The sequence below is a fragment of the Cryptomeria japonica genome, chromosome 3 (genome assembly GCF_030272615.1).
Source record: "Cryptomeria japonica chromosome 3, Sugi_1.0, whole genome shotgun sequence".
Classification (NCBI taxonomy): domain Eukaryota; kingdom Viridiplantae; phylum Streptophyta; class Pinopsida; order Cupressales; family Cupressaceae; genus Cryptomeria; species Cryptomeria japonica.
This window is the reverse complement of record NC_081407.1, coordinates 308,835,606-308,860,811: the sequence shown is the minus strand read 5'-3', so window position 1 is coordinate 308,860,811 and position 25,206 is coordinate 308,835,606. Positions and strand designations below refer to the sequence as shown.

At 36.9% G+C, this 25,206-nt stretch overlaps 1 protein-coding gene across 1 annotated transcript; it reads left to right on the top strand.

Moving 5' to 3' along the window:
* Window positions 1-22,673: 22,673 nt before the first annotated feature.
* Window positions 22,674-24,823, top strand: LOC131053419 (GDSL esterase/lipase At5g33370-like). Its single transcript, XM_059218255.1, has 5 exons — window positions 22,674-22,944; window positions 23,091-23,218; window positions 23,309-23,551; window positions 23,746-23,998; window positions 24,377-24,823. Exons 1-5 carry the CDS (start codon window positions 22,710-22,712, stop codon window positions 24,601-24,603), a joined length of 1,086 nt encoding a protein of 361 aa, XP_059074238.1. The 5' UTR covers window positions 22,674-22,709; the 3' UTR covers window positions 24,604-24,823.
* Window positions 24,824-25,206: the final 383 nt, after the last annotated feature.

Below are 25,206 nucleotides of genomic sequence, written 5' to 3'. Positions count from 1 at the left end.
AATATGGCCGATCATGTTAAGGATTGCAAAGCAAGTTTAAATGGCCGATCAAATCAAATCTTGAAAAGTTCCTTCTAAATGCCGCCAAAAACCTTACCTTGCTTGCAGTGTAGAGATTGCTCCGGCGGGGGGGGCAACAACTTCGGTTTGCTTTACACAATGAAAATGCGTTGTGTTTTTTTTTTTTAATATATGCCCATGTTCGTCGGAATTCCAACGAACATGGGCATTTTTAAAAAAAAAAATCAAATTTTCACACAATGCTCCTTGTTCGTCAGAAACCTCCGTCAGAATTTGGCCCCAAATGTATTAGTGAAGTTATACTTTATTTATATGTGCTTAGTCTTAGAGTGAAATATTGGATTCTTAGAAATGTCAATAGCTACAGAGTTATCACAATAGATAACTATCAGTTCACTATAATTTACCCTGATATCCTTCAACATTTGCTTCATCCATGGGACTTGTGTACAATTAGTTGCTGCTGCAACATATTCAACTTTTGCAGTAGATAAAGAAATGCATGACTGTTTTTTGCTGATCGATGAAACTAGTTTCTTTCCAAGAAAGAAAGCTCCACCAGAAGTGTTCTTCCTGTCATCAGTATCACCTACCCAATCTGAGTCAGTATATGCACATAAAGTGAAATCATCATTTCTGGAATACCATAAACCATATTCTGTTGTTCCTTGCAAATACCAGAATATCCTCTTTACTACACATTCATGATTTTCTTTAGGATTACTTTGATGTCTTGAAACAATGCTTACTGCATTCATAATATCTGGTCTAGTCTGAATTAGATATAACAAGCCACCAATCATAGACTTATACCTTGTCAAATTTACTGGTGTAGATGTGTCTTTAATAGATAATTTATCACTTGTCACCATAGCAGTACTTAGCGGTTTGGAATTATCCATACCAAACTTCTTCAATGATTCCCTTAGATACTTAGTTTGACAGATAAAAATGCCTTTGTCAGTTTGATTAATCAGAAAACCTACAAAAAATATCATTTCACTAATCATGGACATTTCAAATTCATTCTTCATATTATTAGAAAATTCCATGCATAATTTATCTTCTCCTCCAAAATTGATATCATCAACAAATACTTCAATAATGAGAATATCATCATCAGTGATATTGTAATATAAATTATTATTAGCACTTTATTTAGTAAAACCAAGATTTAAAAGATATTTATCCAACCTTGCATACCAAGCTCTAGGAGGTTGTTTCAATCCATATAATGCTTTCCTTAACCTACAAACCATATCTTTGTCATTTGTAAGTGAAAACCCATCAAGATGCTCAATGTATACTTCTTCCTCAATTTCACCATTCAAAAATGCACATTTAACATCATTTGATAGACCTTATAGTTCTTATATGATGCACAGGCAAGAAATAGTCTAACAGCTTCAATTCTAGCTACAGGTGCAAATATCTCACCATAATCAATTCCTTCCATTTGAGAATATCCTTTACAAACCAGTCTAGCCTTTTTTCTTACAACTTGACCATCCTTATTTAGTTTATTTCTAAAATCCCATTTAGTTCCAATAACATTCTTATTTTTAGGCTGGGGAACTAAAGTCCAAGTCTCATTCTTCTCTATCTGATCTAATTCATTTTCCATAGCCTTTAACCAATGTTTATCTTTACAAGCTTCAATAACAAATTCTAGTTCAATTTGAGAAATAAGACATACCTCTTTATTTGCCAGTCTCCTTCTTTTCATAACTCCCTTGTTCCTATCTCCAATAATTTGATCTTCAGAATGATTTAATCTTAAATACCTTGGTGTCTTCTGAACTTTAGGTTCACTGTTCTGATCATCAGTTACAGTTGAATTTTTTGATTGTACTGGTGTAACTGTCTCAGTGTCTTGTACCAGTTGAGGCATTGCCGGTTCAGTTTTGATAATTTCCACTGCTAGTTCCCTGTCATATGATATAGATTGATTTTTGTATTGCTCATCCACTTTCACATTTGCGCTCTCCATAATTTTTTGCAATCTTTTGTTATAACATATATATGATTTTCTCTATTTTGAATATCCAAGAAGTATTCCTTCATCACATCTAGGATCAAACTTCCCAATTGAATCATATCCCTTTTGATATAACATTTACTTTCAAAAATTTTGAAATATTTAATAGTAGGTGTATGTCCAAACCATAATTCATAAGGAGTCTTACCGGTTTCACCTTTAATTTGAACTCTGTTGAATGTGTGGACTTTTATACTCACTGCTTCTCTCCAGTAGATGTGAGGCAATTTGGCTTCATCATCATGGTTCTTGTTGCATCCAAGATAGTTCTATTCTTCCTTTCCACTACTCCATTCTACTAAGGACTCCAAGGTGCAGGTAACTGTTTCCTAATTCCATTTGTCTCACAATAACTGTTTAATTCATGAGAAGTGAACTCACCGCCTTGATTTGATCTCAGACATTTGATTTTGAATCCAGTTTCAGTTTCTCCCTTTTCTTTAAAGATCTCAAATTTCTCAAAAGCTTCAGACTTCTCCCTTAGAAAAGTCACCCACATCATTCTAGAATAATCATCAATTATTAGCATGAAATACCTATCACCTTGAAAGCTTCTGGTCCTTGCTAGACCACATATGTTAGTATGAATTAAATCAAGCACATCATTAAATTTATCATGTATTATTTTAAAAGAAATTCTAACTTGCTTTTCCAAATGACATTCCTTACATATCGGATTATGAGGCTTCATAATATTAGGTATATCTCTAACTGCCTTTGTTGAACTAATCTTAACAATACAATCAAAGTTAACATGACACAACCTCTTATGCCATAGCCAACTGTCATCAATATGAGAAATCAAACATATCTTATTACCAGTGTTCAGGTGAAAGATATTACCTCCAGTCTGAGTACCGGTTGCAATCTCCAAACTAGTTTTGTTAATGATTTTGCATTTTCTATATCTTTGAATTGAAGTTGGAATCCCTTATCCACCAATTGGCCAACACTTAAAAGATTATTATTTAAACCTTCTACATAATAGACATTATCAGCATTATGCTTACCATCTAGAGAAATAGTACCTCTGCCTTTGATCATATATGCTTTGTCATCTCCAAATCTTACTTGATTTCCATTGTATTCTTGCAGGGATAGAAATTTTCTTTTATCTCCAGTCATATGATGTGAGCATCCACTATCAATTACCCATTCATCCTTATCTTCAACTTTTGCTGCTAGGGCCTTTTCTTCATTCTTGATAGCCAGTTCCGATTCGTCTTCCTTTAAGGAATAGAATACCCATTCATTTCCATTGTTGGATCCACTAGTAGAGTCTTCTATTGGTTCATCCTCAGAGTCATCACTTACTCCTTCCTCATCCGCTATGTAGCATTGTTTTTTTTTTTTTCTTGAATCTATATCTGTTCTGATTAGGCTTGAATGATTTCTTTACTCTTTCTTCAAACCTTGCATTCCTTTCAGGACATCTAGATGCAAAATGACCAATCTTATTACATGCAAAACATTTAAAAGGTGCTTTTCCTTCATACTTAATTCATGTCTGTCCTTTAGGTACTCTTGTAGAAAATAAGGCTTCAAGTTGCTCAAATTATTCATCCTCTTTCCTCATATCTTCCAATTCTTCTGCATATAGGGATTTCCAATCACTCTTGCCGGTAGACGATGATGATGCATCAAAATTAGGTTCAGACTTTGCAGCTCCAGAAGGTCCAAATTCTTCAAGCTCAAAAGCAAATAATTTCCCAATCAAAATGTCTTTGTTAACTGAAGTGTTTGTCATTGTTCTCAATTCATTAATTGTAGTTGCTTTCATCTTTTAATCCGGTGGAAGGGCTCTCAAGACTTTGGAAACTATTTCATCTTCACTCAGAGATCCTCCACAACATTGAATTCATATGACAATCTCATTTACTCTTTCCACAAATGTAGAAATTCTTTCATTGTCATCCATCTTCAAGTTCTCATATCTTACCCGGTAACCATCAAGTTTAGCAATTTTGACAGTAGGGTCACCTTCATTCAGATTTTGCAATTTATCCCACATAACCTTTGCAGATGATTTCTCAGTCAATCCCATGATTTGTTGATTAGTAAGTGCACACAGGAGGGCTCCTCTAGCTCTACAATCATTCTCAATATTTTTGTCCAGGTCTACAGGAGTAGGATTGCCAGATGCCAGATCATAAGGTGTATATCCTTTCTCAGTGATCTCCCAAATATCCTTGCCAAGACATATAAGATGAGTCTCCATTTGGATTTTCCATATCCCATTATTTGTTCCATCAAGATTAGGGATTTCTCTTTTGAAAATTGTTACCGATGGATTAGTTGCCATAGGATCTACCTCAAGCGGTTAAGCTTCTGCAAAAGAGGACCAAAGCTCTGATATCGATTGTTAGGATAACCGGTGGGAAACTAAGGGGGGGGGGGGTGAATCAGTTGACAATAGATTATATCAATCAAACCACTTTACAACCTTTAATGGGGCACATAATCATTGAATACCAGAATAGCAGAAACAGATATCGGTAAGCAATAAAACTTAAGAATAAAATAGATAATCAACACAATGCAACCATACCACATAACACCATGATTTGTACGTGGAAAACCCAATAAAGGGAAAAACCATGGTGGGAAGCCTACCCATAGTCAGATGATACTTCTATAGAAAGTATGTGATACAATGAGGGGTCTACACATGCAGGAAGGCACACTACTTAGAGCGTACTACTCATTATAAAAGAGTCTCACTGATTACAGAGAGGTTATAACCACCTCAAGATAAATGGACAACAATAAAGAGGATTGAAGTACCAGAGATAGCATCTATCATGCCTGATTATAGTCCCAATTAAGCTCAATGTCAGAGGCCTTTGACCTCTTACATAAATCCAATTCAATCTTCAATGATCGACCAAATATCCTTCGTGTATGATATTACATTTCATGACCATGACATATTTTAATTCCCATAACCATGATCTACAATGAGATCTTACATCAACTTATACAAACCCTAAGGCCTAAACCAATTAGGTCGGCCACCTAAAAGATATTACAACAAGATCATTACATACATCCATATTACAATGATATGCCATATTGGCTTTAGACCAAAACACCATTAACCAATCCATAAATCATCTCGGTAACGTGTAGAGAACACGTTAACATGATACCGATCCAAAACCTAGATAGGTACCAGACCTAATCTGGGTCCACCATGGAAAAGAGATGTCTCCAACCAGTCGAGGCACGATCAAGGATCACCTTCTGCATCCCGAATTCCATCTAGAATCCGCACCAACACAACTTATGCATCCTACCAAAGATTCTTAGTAAAAGCTCTGTCGATAAAACCTTAAACCCTTACTGGTATAGGCTTACTAGAATGTATGATAGCATCCGATCACCAAGTTAATACCATCTGGCAAAAACATGTAACACATAAAACCAAACATACTTCATTGATCCAAACATGCCGGAAGTGTCCAACAGTTAGTCCCTTCTATCGGTAACACTAGATCTTCTATTGGTAACCAGCCATAACAACTAGTGTTGACATTAATGAGAAAACATCAATGCAACGCATAATCAATTCCTCCATATTGCCAACACATGTCAACGTCATCACTGTCCAAGGAGATAATCCTCCCTCTTTCGAAAAAAAACCTAGGATCACTATTCAAGGTGGTCCTACCCCTCCTCAACTGGCAAGCAGAGCCAACCTTTCTAAAATAGTGATTCAAGGTGTTGCACCTTCCACTTCCCACTCTCAAAATTACTGCCACCCATCGTGAGAGAGTAACAGTCCAAGGAGCTCCCCCTCCACTGAATCCTCCCCCCATGTCATCCACCTGTCAATGTGATCTCCTTGACCATCTTGGAAAGACCCTTGCACAAATCTCCATCTTAGATCTCCTCAAGACTTCCCTTGTCCACAAGGAGATTTTGGAACAAGCTCTCCTCGAATCACGTGTCCCTGACAAAATCAATGCTACCCAATTCCAAACCCTCATTGGAAACCTTGCTTCTCGACAACACCTTGTTTTCACCTCCAATGATGCTCTTGCTGATGATGATCATAATAAAACATTGCATATATTGAAGCTCTTATCCCAAAACACAAGGTTAAACGCATCTTGATAGATGGTGGATTTGGACTCAACCTCTATACATACAAGTTAATAAAGCAATTGGGACTTTCTGAGGACCTAGTTGATACATCAGGAGGAATTACAATCAAAGCCCATGATGATGCAGAAAGGGTTTCCAAAGGAATGATCACTTTACCTCTTCAAGTGGACCATGTTACAGTTGAGACCCCTTTACAAGTTTTGGATCTTGATCTCCCTTATAACATTCTTCTCGGTCACCCATGGATTCATTCCCTTCAAGCCATTCTCTCCACTTACCACCATTGTCTTAAATTTCTCATCAATGGTAGAGAGTTCACTATCAAAGGCGATCCACAACCTTTTCATTATTGCAAGCTCTTAGAGGGAAAACATTCATACCATTTCCCGTTAAATAGACCCACTCCACCTCCTCAATCTGATGCATCTAAAGTTGCCTCCACGTCATCTCAAACATAACCTAAGATCAATATCATAGACAATGGCTATATAGAATACAAACTTGAGGATGTCTTATTAATAGGCAATTTGCCCCTCTCTCCTAAGTCATTTGGCAAGCCTAAAGAAATAAAAAAGACATCAGAAACCCATTATACAACGTAAGGACACCAACTTCAAGCAATGGGGCCCACTTGATGATGAGAGCCTTGAGATAGATCTTTCTTCTTGGTTGTATCGTGAAGAGGATGAAGAACCAATGAATATTCCCAAGAAGGTGTATCTAAAAACATCAGCCATAGTGGATAAGATAGGTTATAAAAGACACAACTTGGGGCTGAAAGAAAAAGGAATCAAAGAAAAAATAAATCCCATCTCATACAAGTATAATAGGGCTTGGGCTACAGTCTAGTACCTAAGATCACTATCGCTGGTACCTTTTCAAGTCCCTCCTTGGATGTTGAAGACTCTAATGAAGACGAATTCCACAAAATGCCTTTTGAGTATGAAGAGGATATCTTCTTGACACCCATATTAATACCATCACCCCCGTAATCCCTTCCACTCCACATGAGCCACGGATTGTCCACCCTAAGCTTATAGATTGGGACAAATGAAACAAACCTTCTTTAGACATATGTGTCGATGATAACGCTCTCATGGCTCTCCTCACTATGTGCAATTTAGAAGACTACAAAAGAGTTCACAGGATTCAATTACATGGGAATAGATACTTTGGTAGTTAGGTCAATGCCCTTAGTCACAAAATAGATAATAAAAAGAAAAACCATGATACCTTAGGTGAAAACCTTCTTAAGGCACATTTGGATGAAGAAAAAGAAAAAGAAAAGAGTGTATCCGAAAGTGAAAACCTAGATCAAGCACTTGAGAATGAGGGACTTGCCCTACTTGCCATTGTCCCTCCACAACAAGACAAGTCAACCTTACTAATATAAGAAACATACATTGTCAATGAGGGAACTGAAGATACCCCAAAGAATGTGCTTATTTCTAAGTCCTTGTCGGATCAAGAGAAACAAAAATTTATCGATTTTCTCAAAGAAACAAAGATCAAATTCGCTTGGTCATACGCTGACATGTGAGGCCTTGATCCTGACTTGGTAGTCAACAATCTTGTTGTCCATCCAGATACTAAACATGTGAAGAAAAAATTACGCAAGATGCATCTGCACATTGCACTCCTCTTCAAAGTAGAGCTTCAGAAGATGTTGGATGTTGGGTTCATAAAACCAATATATTATCCTGAATCGGTATCCAATGTTGTACCTATTAGCAAACCTACTGGAGGCATCTGCATTTGCACTGATTTCTGAGATTTAAATAAAGCCTTCCTAAAGATGACTTCCCGCTCCCAACATATACATGATTGTAGATCTCACAACAGGACATGAAATATTATCACTAATGGATGTGTTTTTTGGATATAACCAGATCAAGATCACAGAGGAAGAAGAACACAAAATAGCATTCACAATACCATGGGCACCTTTTGTTATCAAGTCATGCCTTTTGGTCTCAAGAATGCTGGAGCCATGTACAAATGAGAAATGACAATAATTTCCCATGACCTTTTGCACAAAATCATGGAGGATTACATGGATGATCTCCTAGGAAAATCAAGACAAGACATGAGCACATCCCTATCCTATGGCATATTTTTGAGAGTTTGGAAAAATATAAACTGCGCCTAAATCCCAAGAAATGCTTGTTTGGCGTTACATCTGGGAAATTGTTAGGATTCATTGTTTCCCATAGAGGCATAGAGGTTGATCCTGCAAAGGTGAAATATATCATAGAAATGCCTCACCCGAAGACTCTTAGACATCTGCGTAGCCTCCAAGGAAACCTCCAATCCATCAGACAATTCATCTCATAGCTCATGGAAAAATATCACCCATTTGCACAGTTGCTATGCAAGGATACCAAATTCAAATGGGACTTCCCGTGTCAAAAGGCTTTCGAGAAACTTAAAGACTACCTTGCATAACCTCTGGTTCTCATGCCTCCTATTATAGGACAGTCACTCCTTCTATACAAATCAGCTACCGCAATTACACCGGGGGCATTATTAGCATAAACAGATGAACAAGGAAAAGAGCATGCTATATACTATATCACTCATGCATTAGTAGCTTATGAGCTCAATTATACCCCTATTGAAAGAGCATTCTTAGCACTTGTCTTCAACACACAAAATCTCTAGCACTACATGCTTAACAATAAAACAAAATTGATTTGCTAAGATTGACCCCCTCAAGCACCTCTTGTCAAAGGCTTCCCTCATTGGTAGAACTGCTATCAAGTCATACCTTTTGGTCTCAAGAACGCTAGAGCCACATACCAACGAGCAATGACAATAATTTTCCATGACCTTTTGCAAAAAATCATGGAGGATTACATGGATGATCTCTTAGGAAAATCCAAGACAAGACATGAGCACATCCCTATCTCAAGGCATATTTTTGAGAGAGTGGAAAAATATAAACTGCGCCTAAATCCCAAGAAATGTGTCTTTGGCGTTACATCTGGGAAATTGTTAGTATTCATTGTTTCCCATAGAGGAATAGAGGTTGATCCTGCAAAGATGAAAGCTATCATGGAAATGCCTCCCCCGAAGACTCTTAGACAACTACACAACCTCGAAGGAAAGGTCCAATCTATCAAACACTTCATCTCACATCTCACAGATAAATGTCACCCATTTAATTACTTGCTACACAAGGATACCAAATTCAAATAGGACCTCTTGTGTCAAAAGGATTTTGAGAAACTCAAAGAATACCTTGCATCACCTCCGGTTATCATGCCTCCTATTCTAGGATAGCCACTCCTTTTGTACATATCAGCTACCGCAGTGGCACTAGGGGCATTATTGGCACAAACAAATGAACAGGGAAAAGAGCATGTTATATACTACATCAGTCACACATTAGTAGGGTATGAGATCAATTATACCCCTATTGAAAGAGAATGCTTACCACTCGTCTTCAACATACAAAATCTCTGTCACTACATGCTTAACAATAAAACAAAATTGATTGCTAAGATTGACCCCCTCAAGTACCTCTTTCCAAAGGCTTCTCTCACTGGTAGAACTACTAAATGGGTCATGTTGCTAAGTGAGTTCAACATCGAATACGTAGATAAAAAATCAATCAAAGGACAAGTGATAGCAGACCAGCTGGCCAATGCTCTAGTTCCAACTGATCACCCTATCCTCACAGAATTCCTAAATGAGTTCACAATGACTGTCACTACGTATTCCACACGGCGGTTGTATTTTCATGGTTCTTGCACCCATAATATATAGGGTGTAGGCATATTGTTGATCAAAACCCAAGGAGATTGCAACCCTAAATCATACAAGATAGCCTTTGCATGCACAACAACATTGCAAAATATGAAGCACTAATTACCAAACTCCGTTTGGCTATCCGATAGAAGATATCAGAATTACATGTCTATAGATATTCCCAACTTGTCATTAAACAAGTCAATGATGAGTACCAAATAAAAGATGTCAAGCTTCTTCCTTATTGAAGTATGGTTGAGGACCTGAAGCAACACTTTACATCAATGAATTTTGATCAGATTCCATGCACAAACAATAGAGCTATGGATGCAATGGCCACTGTTGGTTCTCTCCTTCAGATACCAGCACATAGTAAAAAATGTGAGTTTTTAAATAGTCGAGAAACTCGTCATACTAGTATATGACCTACCAGAGTTTGAAATGGTGTGCATAGTCGTTGGTCCCAAAACCCCTTGGTATCAAGAGACCCTTGCCTACCTATGAGATAACACCATTCCTCCACACCTCATGAAAATATAACAAAAGACCTTTATCTGTCATTGTGCCCATTACACTATTCTTGTAGACACCCTATTCAGAAGGCATTTCGATGGTTCCCTCCTAAGGTGTCTAGACAAACAAGAGGTTGAATGGGCACTATGTGAAGTGGATGAAGGTATCTATCGGACACACTCAAGTGGTCTCACTTTGGCTAGAAAACTCTTGTGAATGGGATACTACTAGCCTACAATGGAAGAAGATGCATATAATTATGTGAAGAAATGTACCCCTTGTCAGAAGCATGGTGACAAGATTCAGACTCCATCACAAGATATGTAGACTTTTATCATGCATTGGCCCTTCTCACAGTGGGGGCTTGATCTCATTGGGAAAATCCACCCCGCATCCTCTAATGGCTATAAATTAATCATCACCGCCACTGAATACTTCACCCAGTAGGTGTAGGCCATCCCTCTTACCTTCACCACTAGAAAACAGATCTCTAAATTCATTCTAAACTATCTGATCTTTCATTATGGAATCTCCAAGGTTATTATCATAGATAATGGCAAACCTTTTAAAAATCAGGATGTTAAAGAGCTCTGCTAGAAGTTTGATATCCAACACTGCTTCTCCACCCCCTATTACCTGCAAGGCAACGATCAAGCTGAGGCTTCTAATAAGACCTTAACCAAAATCTTTAAAAAGACAGTCAATAAAGTTGGTCGCGATTAGCACTTGCAACTCCACCCCTCTCTGGGCCTACCGCACTTCCATGCGTACACCTACAAGTGCCACCCCATACTCCTTAGTCTTCGGTTTTGAAGTTGTCCCACCCCTTGAGATCGAGATCCCCTCCCTAAGGGTATCCCTACAAAATATCCTCCCTAATGAGGAATATAGAGTCGTCAAGCTACAAGAGATAGAATTTCTAGATGAAAGGTACCTCAAGGCCTTGAATCATGTCTGAGTATATCAAAATCACCTACGTCTGATCTACAGCAAGAAGGTCAAAACCTGGGAATTTGAAGTTGGTGATCTTGTCCATATGGAAAATCAGAAAAATCTTCAAGAAAGAGAAAAGAAAGGCAAGTTCAAGCCCAATTGGCTTGGACCTTATGTAATCATAGCAAAGTATAGATCGGGGGCATATCAGTTGGCTAATCCCAAAGGAGATCCCTTGGATGAGCCTATGAACATCATGCACCTGAAGATATTTTATGCCTAGTCCTCAGAAGGTCACCAATTGTCCAAAAAATCAAAAAATCAAAAAATATCAAGAAAAGTACAAAAAAAATGAAAAAAGGCAAAAAGTAAAAAAATCAATTCATCCATTAGTGAAAACCACTTTCTAACGCTATGGGCAAGTACCTTGGTGAAATTTTTTTCACAAGCGTCAAGGTAAATAAATCAAGATCCATCGTCTATTAGGTCAGACTCTATCTCTCCCATCCACCAGCCACATATCCATTTTTGCCATTGTATAAACCTTCTACCATGACATCCATTACCTTATTTGTTGTCGATTGTCCCCTTCATTCTAACAAGAACAATATCCCCTAACCCACTAAGCCACACTTGATAGAACGACAACCCATATGATGATGAGTCTTTGCCTGAATCATGAATAAGGATCATCCCATTAAACCGAGCTTGCATCCCATCAAACTGAGCTTCCATCATAGTTAACTGATCTTAATTCCAAGTCCTAAGCTTAAACTCTTTTTTTTTATTTGCACATTATTCAAATGCTCATCCACATGTACTCCATCAAGTCTCAGCAATCAAGTGTCATATTTGTATACAGATGCTCATGTCATCTACTCTATTGCCTGCTCACATCCATCAGTCACTTCTGCCCATCAGGATGCATCCTTCCCCTATCTGATAGTATATCCAGAAATCCTAAATCCTACTCTTGGCAAGAGATGTCAGTTGGCCTAGTGCATTTTATTTGCATGATCTGATTTGTTTACTTTGTATCACGGTGTCCTATGATTGTCCCTACCCATGGCTACCAGGATCAATCTATATATTGGTGTGTTGTGGAAAGGGGCATACTAGGGCATGTTTTTTGTGGTATGGCGTGTTTGAAGGTTTTCCTTGTACGAACCGACAACCTTGCATTAGTTTTTATCAACACTTTCATGATTGTATGCAAGGCATACATGTTTGTTGTTTGAGAGTCAATCCACGCCTTGGTTTTCTCATGACATCCTGGTTCCTATAATCAGTGGTGTAGACTACCCTTGGTAATATCAAACCAGGTTGGCTCTCTACATTTTGTGCACAACAAATCTCCCTATCCATCTCATATCATCACATTTTTCTGATCATCTCCCCCTTTCACATTTTGGAGACCTCAATTTATTTCCTCCCCATGTTCTTCTATCCTACCTAAGGTCATTGTATTATGATTGGCATATTCCTAAACAAATTCTGCATTATCCATATATGTACATTATTCATTATTTTATCTGGTCCATTAATCTTTTGTGTGTTGCAATATTCATTTAGTTTGCATGTCAAGTTTTATGGCATTATTCATCTCATGTCAAATTTTTGGTTGTAATATTCATTTTTATTTTGCCCGATGTATCCATCACTCAGTTTGCATTTCAATTTTTGTTGCACTATTCATTCCTATTTTGGTTATCCATTATAGTCAGCATATTCATTATAGATTAATTCATTTAATCAAATTGTGCATTCTCAAGTTTAAAGTCCATTATAAACAAAAGAAATTAGGCATCATAAGTGCTTCTTTTCTTTCAAATCATTAGAAAATCTAAAAATAATACATCATGCATCATGTAATAATATATATACGCATCATAAAATCCAAAAACAAATACACCCACATAGATCATATAAACCAACATAACCATCCTGCATCCATCAAAGGTGTCAATAACATATACACATGCATATATAAGAATCCATTCTGCATCACAAATAGGTCAGCACAATACATGCATAATCATCATCAACATCATAAAACAATAAACAATGTCCATCATAATGTACATGAATACATTAGTGTCCCCAAAAATCATATATCATATATATGTCTCTCAAAAATTACTATAACAAGTACAATGGCTGCCCCAAGGGCTCAAAAGTAATACATAATATCACATGGAGATAACACTCCCCTCTTGTCTCTCTAGCCCCCTCCTCATCCCCTCCTCCTCCTTTGGATGGCTTTGCTCCCCTTTCCTTGGTGGCCTCATGCTTACCGATCCCCTTGTTGATTGGCTCTGATTTGGGCACTGGCTATGGGTCCTATAAGATCTACACTCTTTGTGTATGACACTGCTCTCTGATCCACCAAAACAAATCCATGATATAATCCTCTATAATATGTAGCCTCCCGCCTTGCTTTCTCTTCTCTCTCTCATTTCTTCATCATGTCTGAGTACATCTTCCACTCTGTGTCCCTCTCTCCCTACAGGCGAGTCACATCTATGTCTTCCCTTTGAACCCTAATCTGTAGACTCTCCAACTCCTCATCCTACTACTGCAGTGTACTCTACAGCTCTCCAATGGTGGTCCCTATCCTCACCTCCTCCAACATCCTCTCTGCCTCCTCTCCCTCCCTTCACAGATCCTCTACCTTTGTCTGAGCTATCTGTAGGCTCTTTGTCAGATCATCGATATCTCTTTGTAACCTCCCCACCTCCACCTGCAGACTATCCCCACTCATCCTCTCCACCTGCAGCTCATCCTCTAGAGAGTATACTCTCGCCTTGGCAGCATCCCTCTCTTGTATGGCTTTGTCATACTCTGCTTAAGATACCCTGTCACCATCCTCCATCCCAGTGACTTGTGCCTATACAATAGGGATATCCATATCAACTGCCTCATCTCCTCCCCACTCGCCCTCTACTACCACCTGTACCTATGCTGGAATGGCCCCCTGTGATCCTCTCCCTTGTTCTACTCCCCTCCTCTACCTCACAGCACCCCTACCTCCTCCTGCCACAACCCTATCCTCAAGAGCATCCTCCTCTCCCCCAACTATCTTGTCCACTGCTGGTTGTACCTCATCGTCCTCCAGTACCCCTAAAATGGTCATTCGCAATAGCAAATGGGCCTCCCACCAGCTCCTATACCCTCTTTTCATACTTGGATCCTCCCCTGCACCCCTCCTCTCATCCTAGACCAGGTAGGATGTTGTCTGGAAACTAGTCCTCCCCTCCAATAGGCTCACAGTCTGCCCCCATACTCTTGCCTCTCGTGTAAGTCATGGGTATAATGGCACATCACTATATCATGAATCTCTCCAAACTGTCGAGCCACCCTATATGGCTTATAATACTCCATAACATATACTAACCTTCCAAAAAGCCACATCTCCACACCTACCCAATGTAGCTGCTAGTCTCCACTCCATTGCTCGCTATCCAAAAATGGTCGCTAGGTAAACTACATTAGCTCATCAAAAATGCATCACCAAAACCATATAGCCCTATTTGGGTATAATGAAAAAGTCCCCTGTATCGATCTATATAAGGTCATCGTGGTTGGCTATCCTATACTCCAATTGGTCGAGTAATTGCAATGTCCTCCCATGCCCATATGTGAAGCAAGGTCGCCCCTTCTGACAAACTCACATAATCCATGTATACAACTAGATGCATGTCATGATGTTAATTGTGCGAGCATCGCTTCTCCCCATGCATACTCCACACAACCATGTACCATATAGTACATGAACCCGCTCCACCCAATCGGGAATCCATGTCCTCCCAGGTCAGACATCACTCATCCACTGAGGAACCCACAGATCACGAGCACCAGACGTGGAATATGTTGAATCTCCATCACTCTCTCCAAGTGCATCTGTGTCCTATCCATCATCGACAATGCATCCCACTCACAAACCTCCCGTAGATAGAAGTCCAGTACATCCAGCGTGTACTCTGGAATCACGTTGCAAGTGGGGATCTTCAAGATGCCCCACACATCCAATAATGTAATTTTGACGTCTCCTATGAACAGATGGAAGGCACAAGTCCTACTATCACACCTCTCTACCAGTGCAGTCATCATGGCAGTGTGTGCTCTAATCCTCGGCCATCGGCCGACAAAATCTAGTCCTATAGCACTCGAAATCTCTATCTCATCTGTGACTAACCGCCTGTACAACCTCATTGTCACTAATCAGTGCTCTCTCAATCCTAGTGGTCCTAGATTCACCTGCATTCAGGCAAACCACTTCATTAAACCTTGTCATTCATCCTAAGTCTACCCTATCCTATGTCTGAAGCATCCATGTTACCCCCTAAGCCAGTGTTTTGCATTTATACTCATCAAATTCTTCATTTTCTACCTTCCCTGGCACTCACGCTGATTCATCATGCGTACACGCCAACACAGTGGCACTCGCGCCAGACCACAATTGGTCACTTTAATGCCCTTTCCCTACCCCTTGACCTATATGCTAACCTCGATCAGAATGGGCGCTCGCGCCATGCGCATATGACTAACTTGATCCCTATTGATGCCCATGCCATGCACATCTATCTGCCCAAAAACACCCCTCAAACCCCTAATCCCCGTGTGCGTTGGCGCTATTCACCACCACTCATGCTAACCTAGGCACGTGCGCGCTAAAACAACAATCAACGCATTTGCCTTGCTAGACATTTGGCCTAACTCTAGCCTCAAGATTCTACCCTAAATCTATCAAATCACAAGGGGGACCCAAGGTACGTACTGGTGGAGCATAGTGGGCTGGTCTCTTGTGCCCACAGACTCTCTCTACGCGATGCTCGTGTGTAGGAACGCGGTCCATCTCTCCTTCTTCTTTCTAGGCTCTGATCTTCTCTAATAGCTATGTGTGACAATGACCCTTCATTGGGCCCTGTGTGGCTTATATGGCCCCCTTTTGTGGGCCCGCTCCTTCGCATCTCCCCTTCTTTTATCTCACATCCATTCATTATTCTCTCTCTTTCTTTCTTCTTTTCGAGAATTTTTCGCAATTTTTTTCAAAAATTCCAAAATATTCTCAATGGGGCATACACCACCCATGCTTTACATTGGGGCATCCTCTTTCTTCTATCTTTTACCCATCACCAATTTTTGCCGCTGCGTAAAAGAGGGGCAAAATTTAGATGCTCAAATTAGTTATTTTAATTAATTTAACCCTCCTACATAATTAATTAATTTAATTGTGTTAGCCTTTATTCTTCTCAATATTAATTAAATTTAATCTAATTAATATTGTCACTGTAGTCCAATGATTGATTTATTTAATAAATCAATTTTCCCTTCTTCCTCTAAAGTACTCAGAAATTAACTCTTCTTAATGTCCCCTTTAATTAATTAATTTCAATCAATTAATTAATCTAGGTGATTCCAATAAATCACCTTGTCCTAATCCATCATTAGTCTAATCAATCCTTCTAGAAGCTCCCTTAATCTTACTTAGTGGTATTCTCCAATTTTCAATTTCTCCCACTCATTCTCTATCCTAGTCAAATCATCCTACAAATCCCAGTTTCTCCTAATCCTCTCCTAATTCTTCTAAATAATCCCTCTAATCCCTTTCTAGTACCCAATCTCCATGATTAGGCACAAAAGTCAACTATAGCCATTTATGGCTAAATCCTTTTTGTCCCCCTTCTCACCTTCCACCTTAAATGTCCCCTTTTTGGGTGAATGTGAGATTTTCAAAATCTCATATTCGCCCATGCTTCTCATCTTCCCAAGGAATTTTAAAATTCCTTTTCCCTTTTCCAATCCCCATACACACAATATCCTGACAATTTTTAATTCTTTTTATTCCTCCTAGGTGCATTGGGAACTCTTCCCTATGTACCTTGAGGAGAGTGGAGACAAGAAATGCCTTTATGGAAAATCTCTTGGTCTCCACCTCCCCTTGTCATGTCATTGTTCATTGATCCATGTGTGATCTCTTCTTTTCAATCCTAGCCCTCCATTGTTTTTCAATCTTGACCGTTCATTTTCCTCCATCCAACTCTATAAATTGGGGTCTCCATCCCCTCATTTGACATCTCCAATCCAAGTAATCTTATGCTATTAGTTTGAGTATCCACATCATAATCATACTTGCATCCATCCTTTAGCATTTATCTTTCATCCATATCAATCCCTTGTTGTACAATTTGGAGAGCCATCCACATCCCACTATTGGACCAATCCAAACAAGTCAATTAGGGGCGCATTCTTGGATTCAACTAGAGTCAAAATCGGAGGAACAAGAGAAACTCCTCTCTTGCAAGGTATATTTGTGTTAGTTTTATGCATTTCATTGGTTTTTTCATATCATTTAGATTTAAACTAACCTACTAACCTTGCTTGGTGTTTTCCCTTTGGTTCAAAAATTAATAGATTGGAAGCCCTCATCGAAGCGGATTCTAGAGCTTCCAGTTGGATGGTGGAGGCCAAATACTAGAGGGTTTGGGAAGCGGCTAACAATTTGGCTGAGAAGCTTGATAAACGAGAAATAATGGAGGATAAATTGAAGGATCTCTTTGAGAAGATTGACTTGAAAGAGGATAGAAAGGAATCGATAGAGGCTATTGAAGTGCTTCAGAGAAGCGGAGTGTGTTTTAAAAAAAAATAGGAGGATATGATTGCTCATAATAACGAAATGTTCAAAAGGAATTTAGCAACTCTACATGCCATCCAAGAGAAGATTGACAAGAGGTAGGCTAGGAAGAAGTAGCATTTGAATTCTTCCCCTACTACTAGTTTAGAGGCATCACTGTCTAGGGTGAAAGCGACTCTGGAATCCTCTGTTATTTTGTCTGGTAAAAGGATCTAACAAGAGACTCTCCTTGTCCAATAAGATGATGGCTATGAATCAAAACTAGAAAATCAAGAAGCCCCCCACCAAGTAGGCCATCATTTCGTGCCTTCAATTGGGACAATTCATTTTTTTTCTTTGTTTGTCTTAGTCTCATCTATCTTTGGGTTTTATGGTGTCTAGTTTTGGGTGCCCATTGGATTTTGTTCCTTTTTGGCAATTGGTACTTGGGTTTTGGGCTCTCACTCCTCACGAATCCCATATTTTTTCTCAGTTTTTCACCTATGTAGTAGTTATGTAATGGTTTGAGCCTCTCCTGATATTATCTAATCAAAATAAATAAAATAAATATTTTTTTGTTTGAAATAAAAATTATAAATAACCACTATAAGTGTGTCACTTATAAAATAAGATGCTCATTTAAACAATTAGTGTTTTTGTAGTACAAAATATTATTCCAACATGTACAATGTATATGCATTAAAGTATTTAAATATAAAAAGGTAAGCACAATAAATGTCTTGTAATTTTCCAAGAAATGTGAAGGATTGTCAAAATATTTTAATGTTCAACAATTTTTCCAAATATGTGTTGGATATAAGTTGTATTTTATATAAAAATGAGTTTTTAAATAACAACAAATATTTTTTTGTGTTTAACTATTGGTCTATTTAAGTTGAATAATAGTTAAATTTTCTATAGAAATATAAAATTCTACTATCAACAAATGATATTTTATATTCAACTAGACTAGGGACTTTTAGATTAAGTTTTGGTCGAACCTTTTAAAAAACATTTATAGGACACTTTGCACTGCACATGCTATTTTGATGACTTGCATGATGAGTCACTCCTCCAAACCTTAGGTGTACATAGATAAGTGTTCATGTTACATTTCTAAAAAATAAAGGTGTTATAATATTTCATGTAACAGCTACATGTTAACAAAGTTAGCCTGTATGACTACTGGTCCCTCTCCCCTATACTATTACATGATAGAAAACAAAGATTGAGGCATTATTTTAATAATTAGTAAAGTCACCATTAGATGAAATTTTTAAAATATTGCAACTTTCAAGAGTTTTTTTTTTTGTTTTGTTAAATTACTATTTATTATCTATTTTATAAGGAATTTATGTTTTTACTAGACATAAAATTTAATGTCTTACATATGTCAAAAAAAGCAAAAAAGTATAAATAAATTTCAAAAATATGTCTATATGTGCAACCAAAAAATTACCCAAAAAAAATGTAGATATCAATCTTAATTATTTATATTTAATAGCTAGCATTTGCACCCATAGAAAATTCAAGCGATACATTTATAGGAAATTCAAGGTAAAAATTTAATTGAAGATCCATTATGGAGATGAAATTAAAAGTAACACGAGCTTTTGTTACCTATTAAAGGAAGGTAGTACTAGTTTCTAATTGTGATGTAAATATCCTAAATTTATAGGTATTAAACCACAAATATCATAAATGGATTTATCTATACACATTAAAATCTTGATGTAAATGTCTACACTTTGGGTTGTCATTGAGGGCAACAAAAAAGAAATCATGACACAAAAATTTGGGTGGTGATTAATACCATAACTTCCTCTATATAGAGTCCAATAACAATAGATATAGAAGAGGTCATTGTAGCATATTTATAATAAATATCACTTAAATGATGAATCAATCTACTAGCTAATTCTATTATTGAAGAGTGATCACTATATCAATTGGAGCTATATATGAACTTATGATCTATTGGTATTTTCAAAGTTGGTGATAGGATATAAATGTAGACACAATATAATACCACCAAACAATGCTCCTATATTGGATTTCTGCATTGCATGTCAAGGTGATGTCAAGCATGCTTCATGGCTAAGAAATAAAATTGGTACAACTATTGTAGATTTCAATGTCACTCTATCACTACACCAATTATGAGGGTTAAGCATTGCTTCCAAAAGCATAAGTTTTTTCATTTCTACATTATATGAAAATGCAAGGAATGAAACATTTTCTTAAGCCCTAAGACTTGTACATTCTCTATGAATAATAAGAAAACTTTTGACACGTGTATTTCAATCTATTATGTGAGTATAATCATATGTTGGGCTTGACGTAAACTAGGAAATGCCTTCAATTCATGCACATGTTGTTCAAAGATTGTATTCAAGTATGACTATAGTCTAGAAAATAATTTAAAATATATAATTTAGTAACAAATTAAAGATTATTCATAAGCATTTAAAAATAACAGTGATCTTAAATTTGTATATAAATATATTCTATACAATGTTATTGTGTGATGTACTATTTATTTGAAATGAATAATCAAGTAATATGATTTTCTTCCCACACATTTGTTGTCCTAAATTATTTATTTCTGTTGGTTATTTTAAATGAGAAATAACATTATTTCTTGGAAAATAGTGGGAATATTTGTAGTATAAATGGATTAGTAAGTAGAATATCATATGTATGAGCCACTAATAGATCATATTATTATAAGATAATGGTACAAGGATTCGTGAACACTAAAAACAATTGTAATTAAAGAAAAAGAATACAATATATTATGACTCTAAAAAAGTTCAAAATGACCAAGAAAATATTTTGTATGGTCTATCCAATTACAATGACTATCCATCCATCACAATTCTATTGATGTTGAGACCTCTATTTATCACTCATCCTATCACTTATCTTCATTTGCATTATCTCACTTTTGGAGAGGATTTTTGTCCCATGAGGTTCTCTCCTTTTCTCTATTTGTAAGAGATTAGTTGTGCATGGGTACCTAACATGGCCTAGTTGTCAACTCCCATCATATATTGCATCATCATATCATATTGCATTTTGTATAATAATTCTTCTACCTAAGTTGCACTTAAGGGGGGGCATTAGAGTAAAGATTATTTACTCTTGATTAAGTTTATATATGTATCATCATTAGTCAGTTAGATAAATATTACTTATTAATGTTATTCTTGCATTAATATTTGTAGTTGAGTTGGTGGTGGTTGGTTTTTATGCACCATAAGAGAAAATGTCATCAATAGACTTATTAAGGGCACAATGATGAGATAAAATTGAGATGACAATGCATTTTGAAAGAATCAATGGCACAAAAATAAAGTTATTTAATGCATTGGCACACACTTCTTCTCCAAAGGGTTGAGAACTATATATGACACCTCACATTCTTTGAATATTGTATTATATTGTATTATATATTTATTCTATATTTATAATATTATATAATATACAATATAAAAATAATATGATATAAACAATAATAATATTTAGAATTTGAATCAATTGTATACATTCAAATTGCAATCAAAACTAAAAGTATTTCTTATTTTAGAAATTTAATACTTAAAATGGGATTATTATTCAATTAGAATTACTTTACACTTAAAATGTATAATGTAATGTATCTTTATTGTTATATATAATCTTTAATAATTTTATATTATAAAATAAAATCACATACATCATAAAATGTCTTATATTAAAATGTCTCTAGCATAATATTATAATATTTAGATGAATTATATATTTAATATGTACAATATTATTTTTCATGTATATTGTTCATATCAAGAAAACATAAAAATTAACTACTCACTAAAGAGGCCTCGCCTAGAAGCAAGACACAAGACCTATAACTATTCATTATGTTCATTTCCTTCCATTACAGTTGTAGTGATATCATATCAAAATGGATGCCAACCAACCACAACACACATATTACTACTACAATACTATGTACTCCACTACATGACCCTTGTTAAAAGAGAGAATACATAAGAAGAGCAAGACAATGTATCGAGATTTTTGTAGCTTTTTGTTGTTGACTTATTAAAATCAGTAACAACACTTCATTCATTATAATGTATAATTTCTGGTATCATCTGTGTAAGTTTATTTTTGACATTTCTGATCAAACCCCATTACCCATCATCAACAAAATAGAAAACAAAACAAAAGAAGAGAAATAATTATACAAGCAACCAAATTGACTTGGTCATAGTCAAACTTGTTTAACATATCAATGGATTGCGCGTTGAAATGTCAACTGTACTCGACTCAATTAAAATGTCGCAGTTTTGAAGTCAAATAGTAGTAAGTTGACTGCATATTTATGGTGCGAAAGTGATGAATAAATGCTCTGTAAGTCCACAGCCCACATGGTCCCTTGTACAAGTTGAAATTCCTGAGAGGCATTCTCCATAAAGACTGTTACTGTAATTAACATCCGTAAACTACAACTACTAAATGAAGAAAAAATGAATTTAAAATTTTAAGTGGTATGAGTTATAGCTTATGCGGGTATCGGTGAGCGCGTTGGATCACTTTAAAGAAAGAGACGCGTAAGCGCGTTAAATAAATATTTAATACAGTATGGAGGACCAGCAGAGGACTATAAATTCAGCAATGGCTACTGTCATTTCATGCCCATATCTCCCATCTGTGTAACTCAATTACATTGTGAGAAGTGAGAAGACAATGGCAGTGCTTGTTGGGTCATTGCTTGGATTGCTTGTCATGTTATCAGGTTGCTTTTTGGATGTAAAAGCAGCGCCTGCATACTTCGTGTTTGGAGATTCACTGGTGGACAGTGGCAACAACAATTACATCGCCACTACTGCAAGAGCCAACAGCTATCCTTATGGAATAGATTATCCCACTGGAAGACCCACCGGCCGATTCTCAAATGGACTCAATATAGCGGATTTTATAAGTAGGTATTAATAAGTTGTCCAAAATTCTGTACTGCAGTTTTTTAATTTTCTAAACACATTTCATGTTGTTAAATTATTTAAATTAAAAGATTTCACTATTTTTTAAAATCCCTGTAGATTAAATTTACTAGCGCGTGACTTGCAGGCATGAAGCTGGGGACAGAATCTTTGCTACCGTATTTGAGTCCTGCGCTTAATAGAGACGCATTGCTCAGGGGTGCTAATTTCGCATCTGCAGGCGTTGGGATCCTAAACGACACTGGAGTGCAATTCGTATGAATACATTTTATTACATTCTAATGAATCATTTTATGCTTTTTGCTTCTACCAGGGATAATGAATCAGGATTACTTTTGTTTGCAGGCTAATATTATCAGAATGCCACGACAGTTGCAGAATTTTGTTCAATATAAAAACAGGGTGGCGCAGATCCTTGGAGTTAATGAAACTGAGAGACTTGTTGCAGAGGGTCTTATGTCGATTACTCTGGGAGGAAATGATTACGTCAATAACTACTACCTCACTCCTGTCTCACTCAGATCCATTCAGTATAGGTTACCAGATTACACTCGGTTAATAGTCCCAGAATATGAGAAAATTCTCAGGGTAAATTTCTGGGCCTAATCTCGAAGTTCCTAGCACACCCATTCTTTGAAGTGTTTAAAATGAAATCAAAATCACAACATCTCTTCGGTTATAACCTCTGTATCTACTTTTGCAGATTTTATGTTTCTGCAATCGAATTGCAGGGTATATTTGGAAGCATTGATGAAATGTATGTTTTTACGTTTTTTATGCAGCAATTCTACAACTTGGGAGGCAGAAGGGTGCTGGTAACATCAACAGGGCCATTGGGGTGTGCTCCTGGAGTGAAGGCCACCAGGTCCCGCAATGGTGAATGCGCTGCAGAACTTCAGAGGGCTACTTCGCTTTTTAATTCACAGGTTAGATCTGTTGTAAATCGACTCAACAATGAGGCTTCTGCTCAGGTTTTCACCTTTGCGGACAAATACTCGATGAACATGGGCTTGTTCACTAATCCTGCAGCATACGGTAATGCCAACATTATGTGCTCTTTTCCTTATATCACATGCTCTGTTTAGTATTTAGCAAGCACTCCTTAAATTTTTGGTAGCCAGTAGTTTTGTAGATTAAATCATTGGCAACCAGTAATTTTATAATTTATGGATGATGGGCATCATCTATGCTGGACAGGCATGCCCACCAATGTCATAGAGCATTTGAATCGACGGTACCAATTTTTTTATTTCTAAATTAATTTGAGTAAACCTGAAATCATTCACTAAACAACTGCATGTAAAATTTAAGTCATTCCCTAAACAGCTGCATGTAACCATACTCTTAATATATTTAGATCATCATCATCTAAAATGCCTGGTATTCTAAATCTTACTGTGTTTATAATGTCAGGATTTGTGGATACAACTAATGCATGTTGCGGACAAGGAAGATACAATGGAGTCGGCCTCTGCACTGCGGCTTCAAATCTGTGTAGAAACAGAGATTCATATTTGTTCTGGGACAATTACCACCCCTCTGAGAAGGCCAACAGAATTATTGTCGACGAATTTTTTGAGGGATCTTCATCTGTCATGAGCCCTCTTAACCTTAGACAGATGATGAAACTGGATAACTGATTCGTTGCAAGACAGGGTAGATTAATAATAAATGGACCACTTCCCATTTGTTTTCAATTCTAATGCATCGTTCCCCTACGTTGCAAGAGAGGGCAGATCAATAATAAATGGATTACTTCCCATTTGTTTTCCATCCTAATGAATTGTGCTCAAAGGCTTTTGTCCGGGCCATTATTTATAAGTGACTTTCATAAATAGAAGCTCTGTGACTATTGATGAATGGGCAATGCTCAATCTATATAACTCTGATGAAAAAAGTCACAGATTCATTGTTCTGTACCATCCAAAGTTTAACATGTATTTTCTTTGTTATCCATTCACTGCACGCCAAATAATTCATCTAAAATTAAGAGCAACGATGAAAAGCTTGAAAATTGCATAAGGAAAATAGTGTTTCAGCCGTTTCAGTAAATTGATGGAGGGATGGACAGCCTAGTCTTTGGTTTCCAATAGGAAAGCCAACAAATCAAAGGAAAATACTTCATGTGTGTTTAGGTTTCCAAGGTTTGCTATTAGTAAATGCATTATCTAAATTAGGACATCAACACTCCACGTGGATTAGAGCAATCCATCCTAGTACTAGTGTTCTCATGAATATTTAAA

Excerpts from the sequence above, each read along its gene's own strand:
- LOC131053419 (XM_059218255.1), top strand. The coding sequence starts at position 22,710 with ATGGCAGTGCTTGTTGGGTCATTGCTTGGATTGCTTGTCATGTTATCA. Across the intron at positions 23,219-23,308 it reads ACGACACTGGAGTGCAATTC|GCTAATATTATCAGAATGCC; the intron begins GTATGAATACAT and ends TTTTGTTTGCAG. Across the intron at positions 23,999-24,376 it reads CACTAATCCTGCAGCATACG|GATTTGTGGATACAACTAAT; the intron begins GTAATGCCAACA and ends TTATAATGTCAG.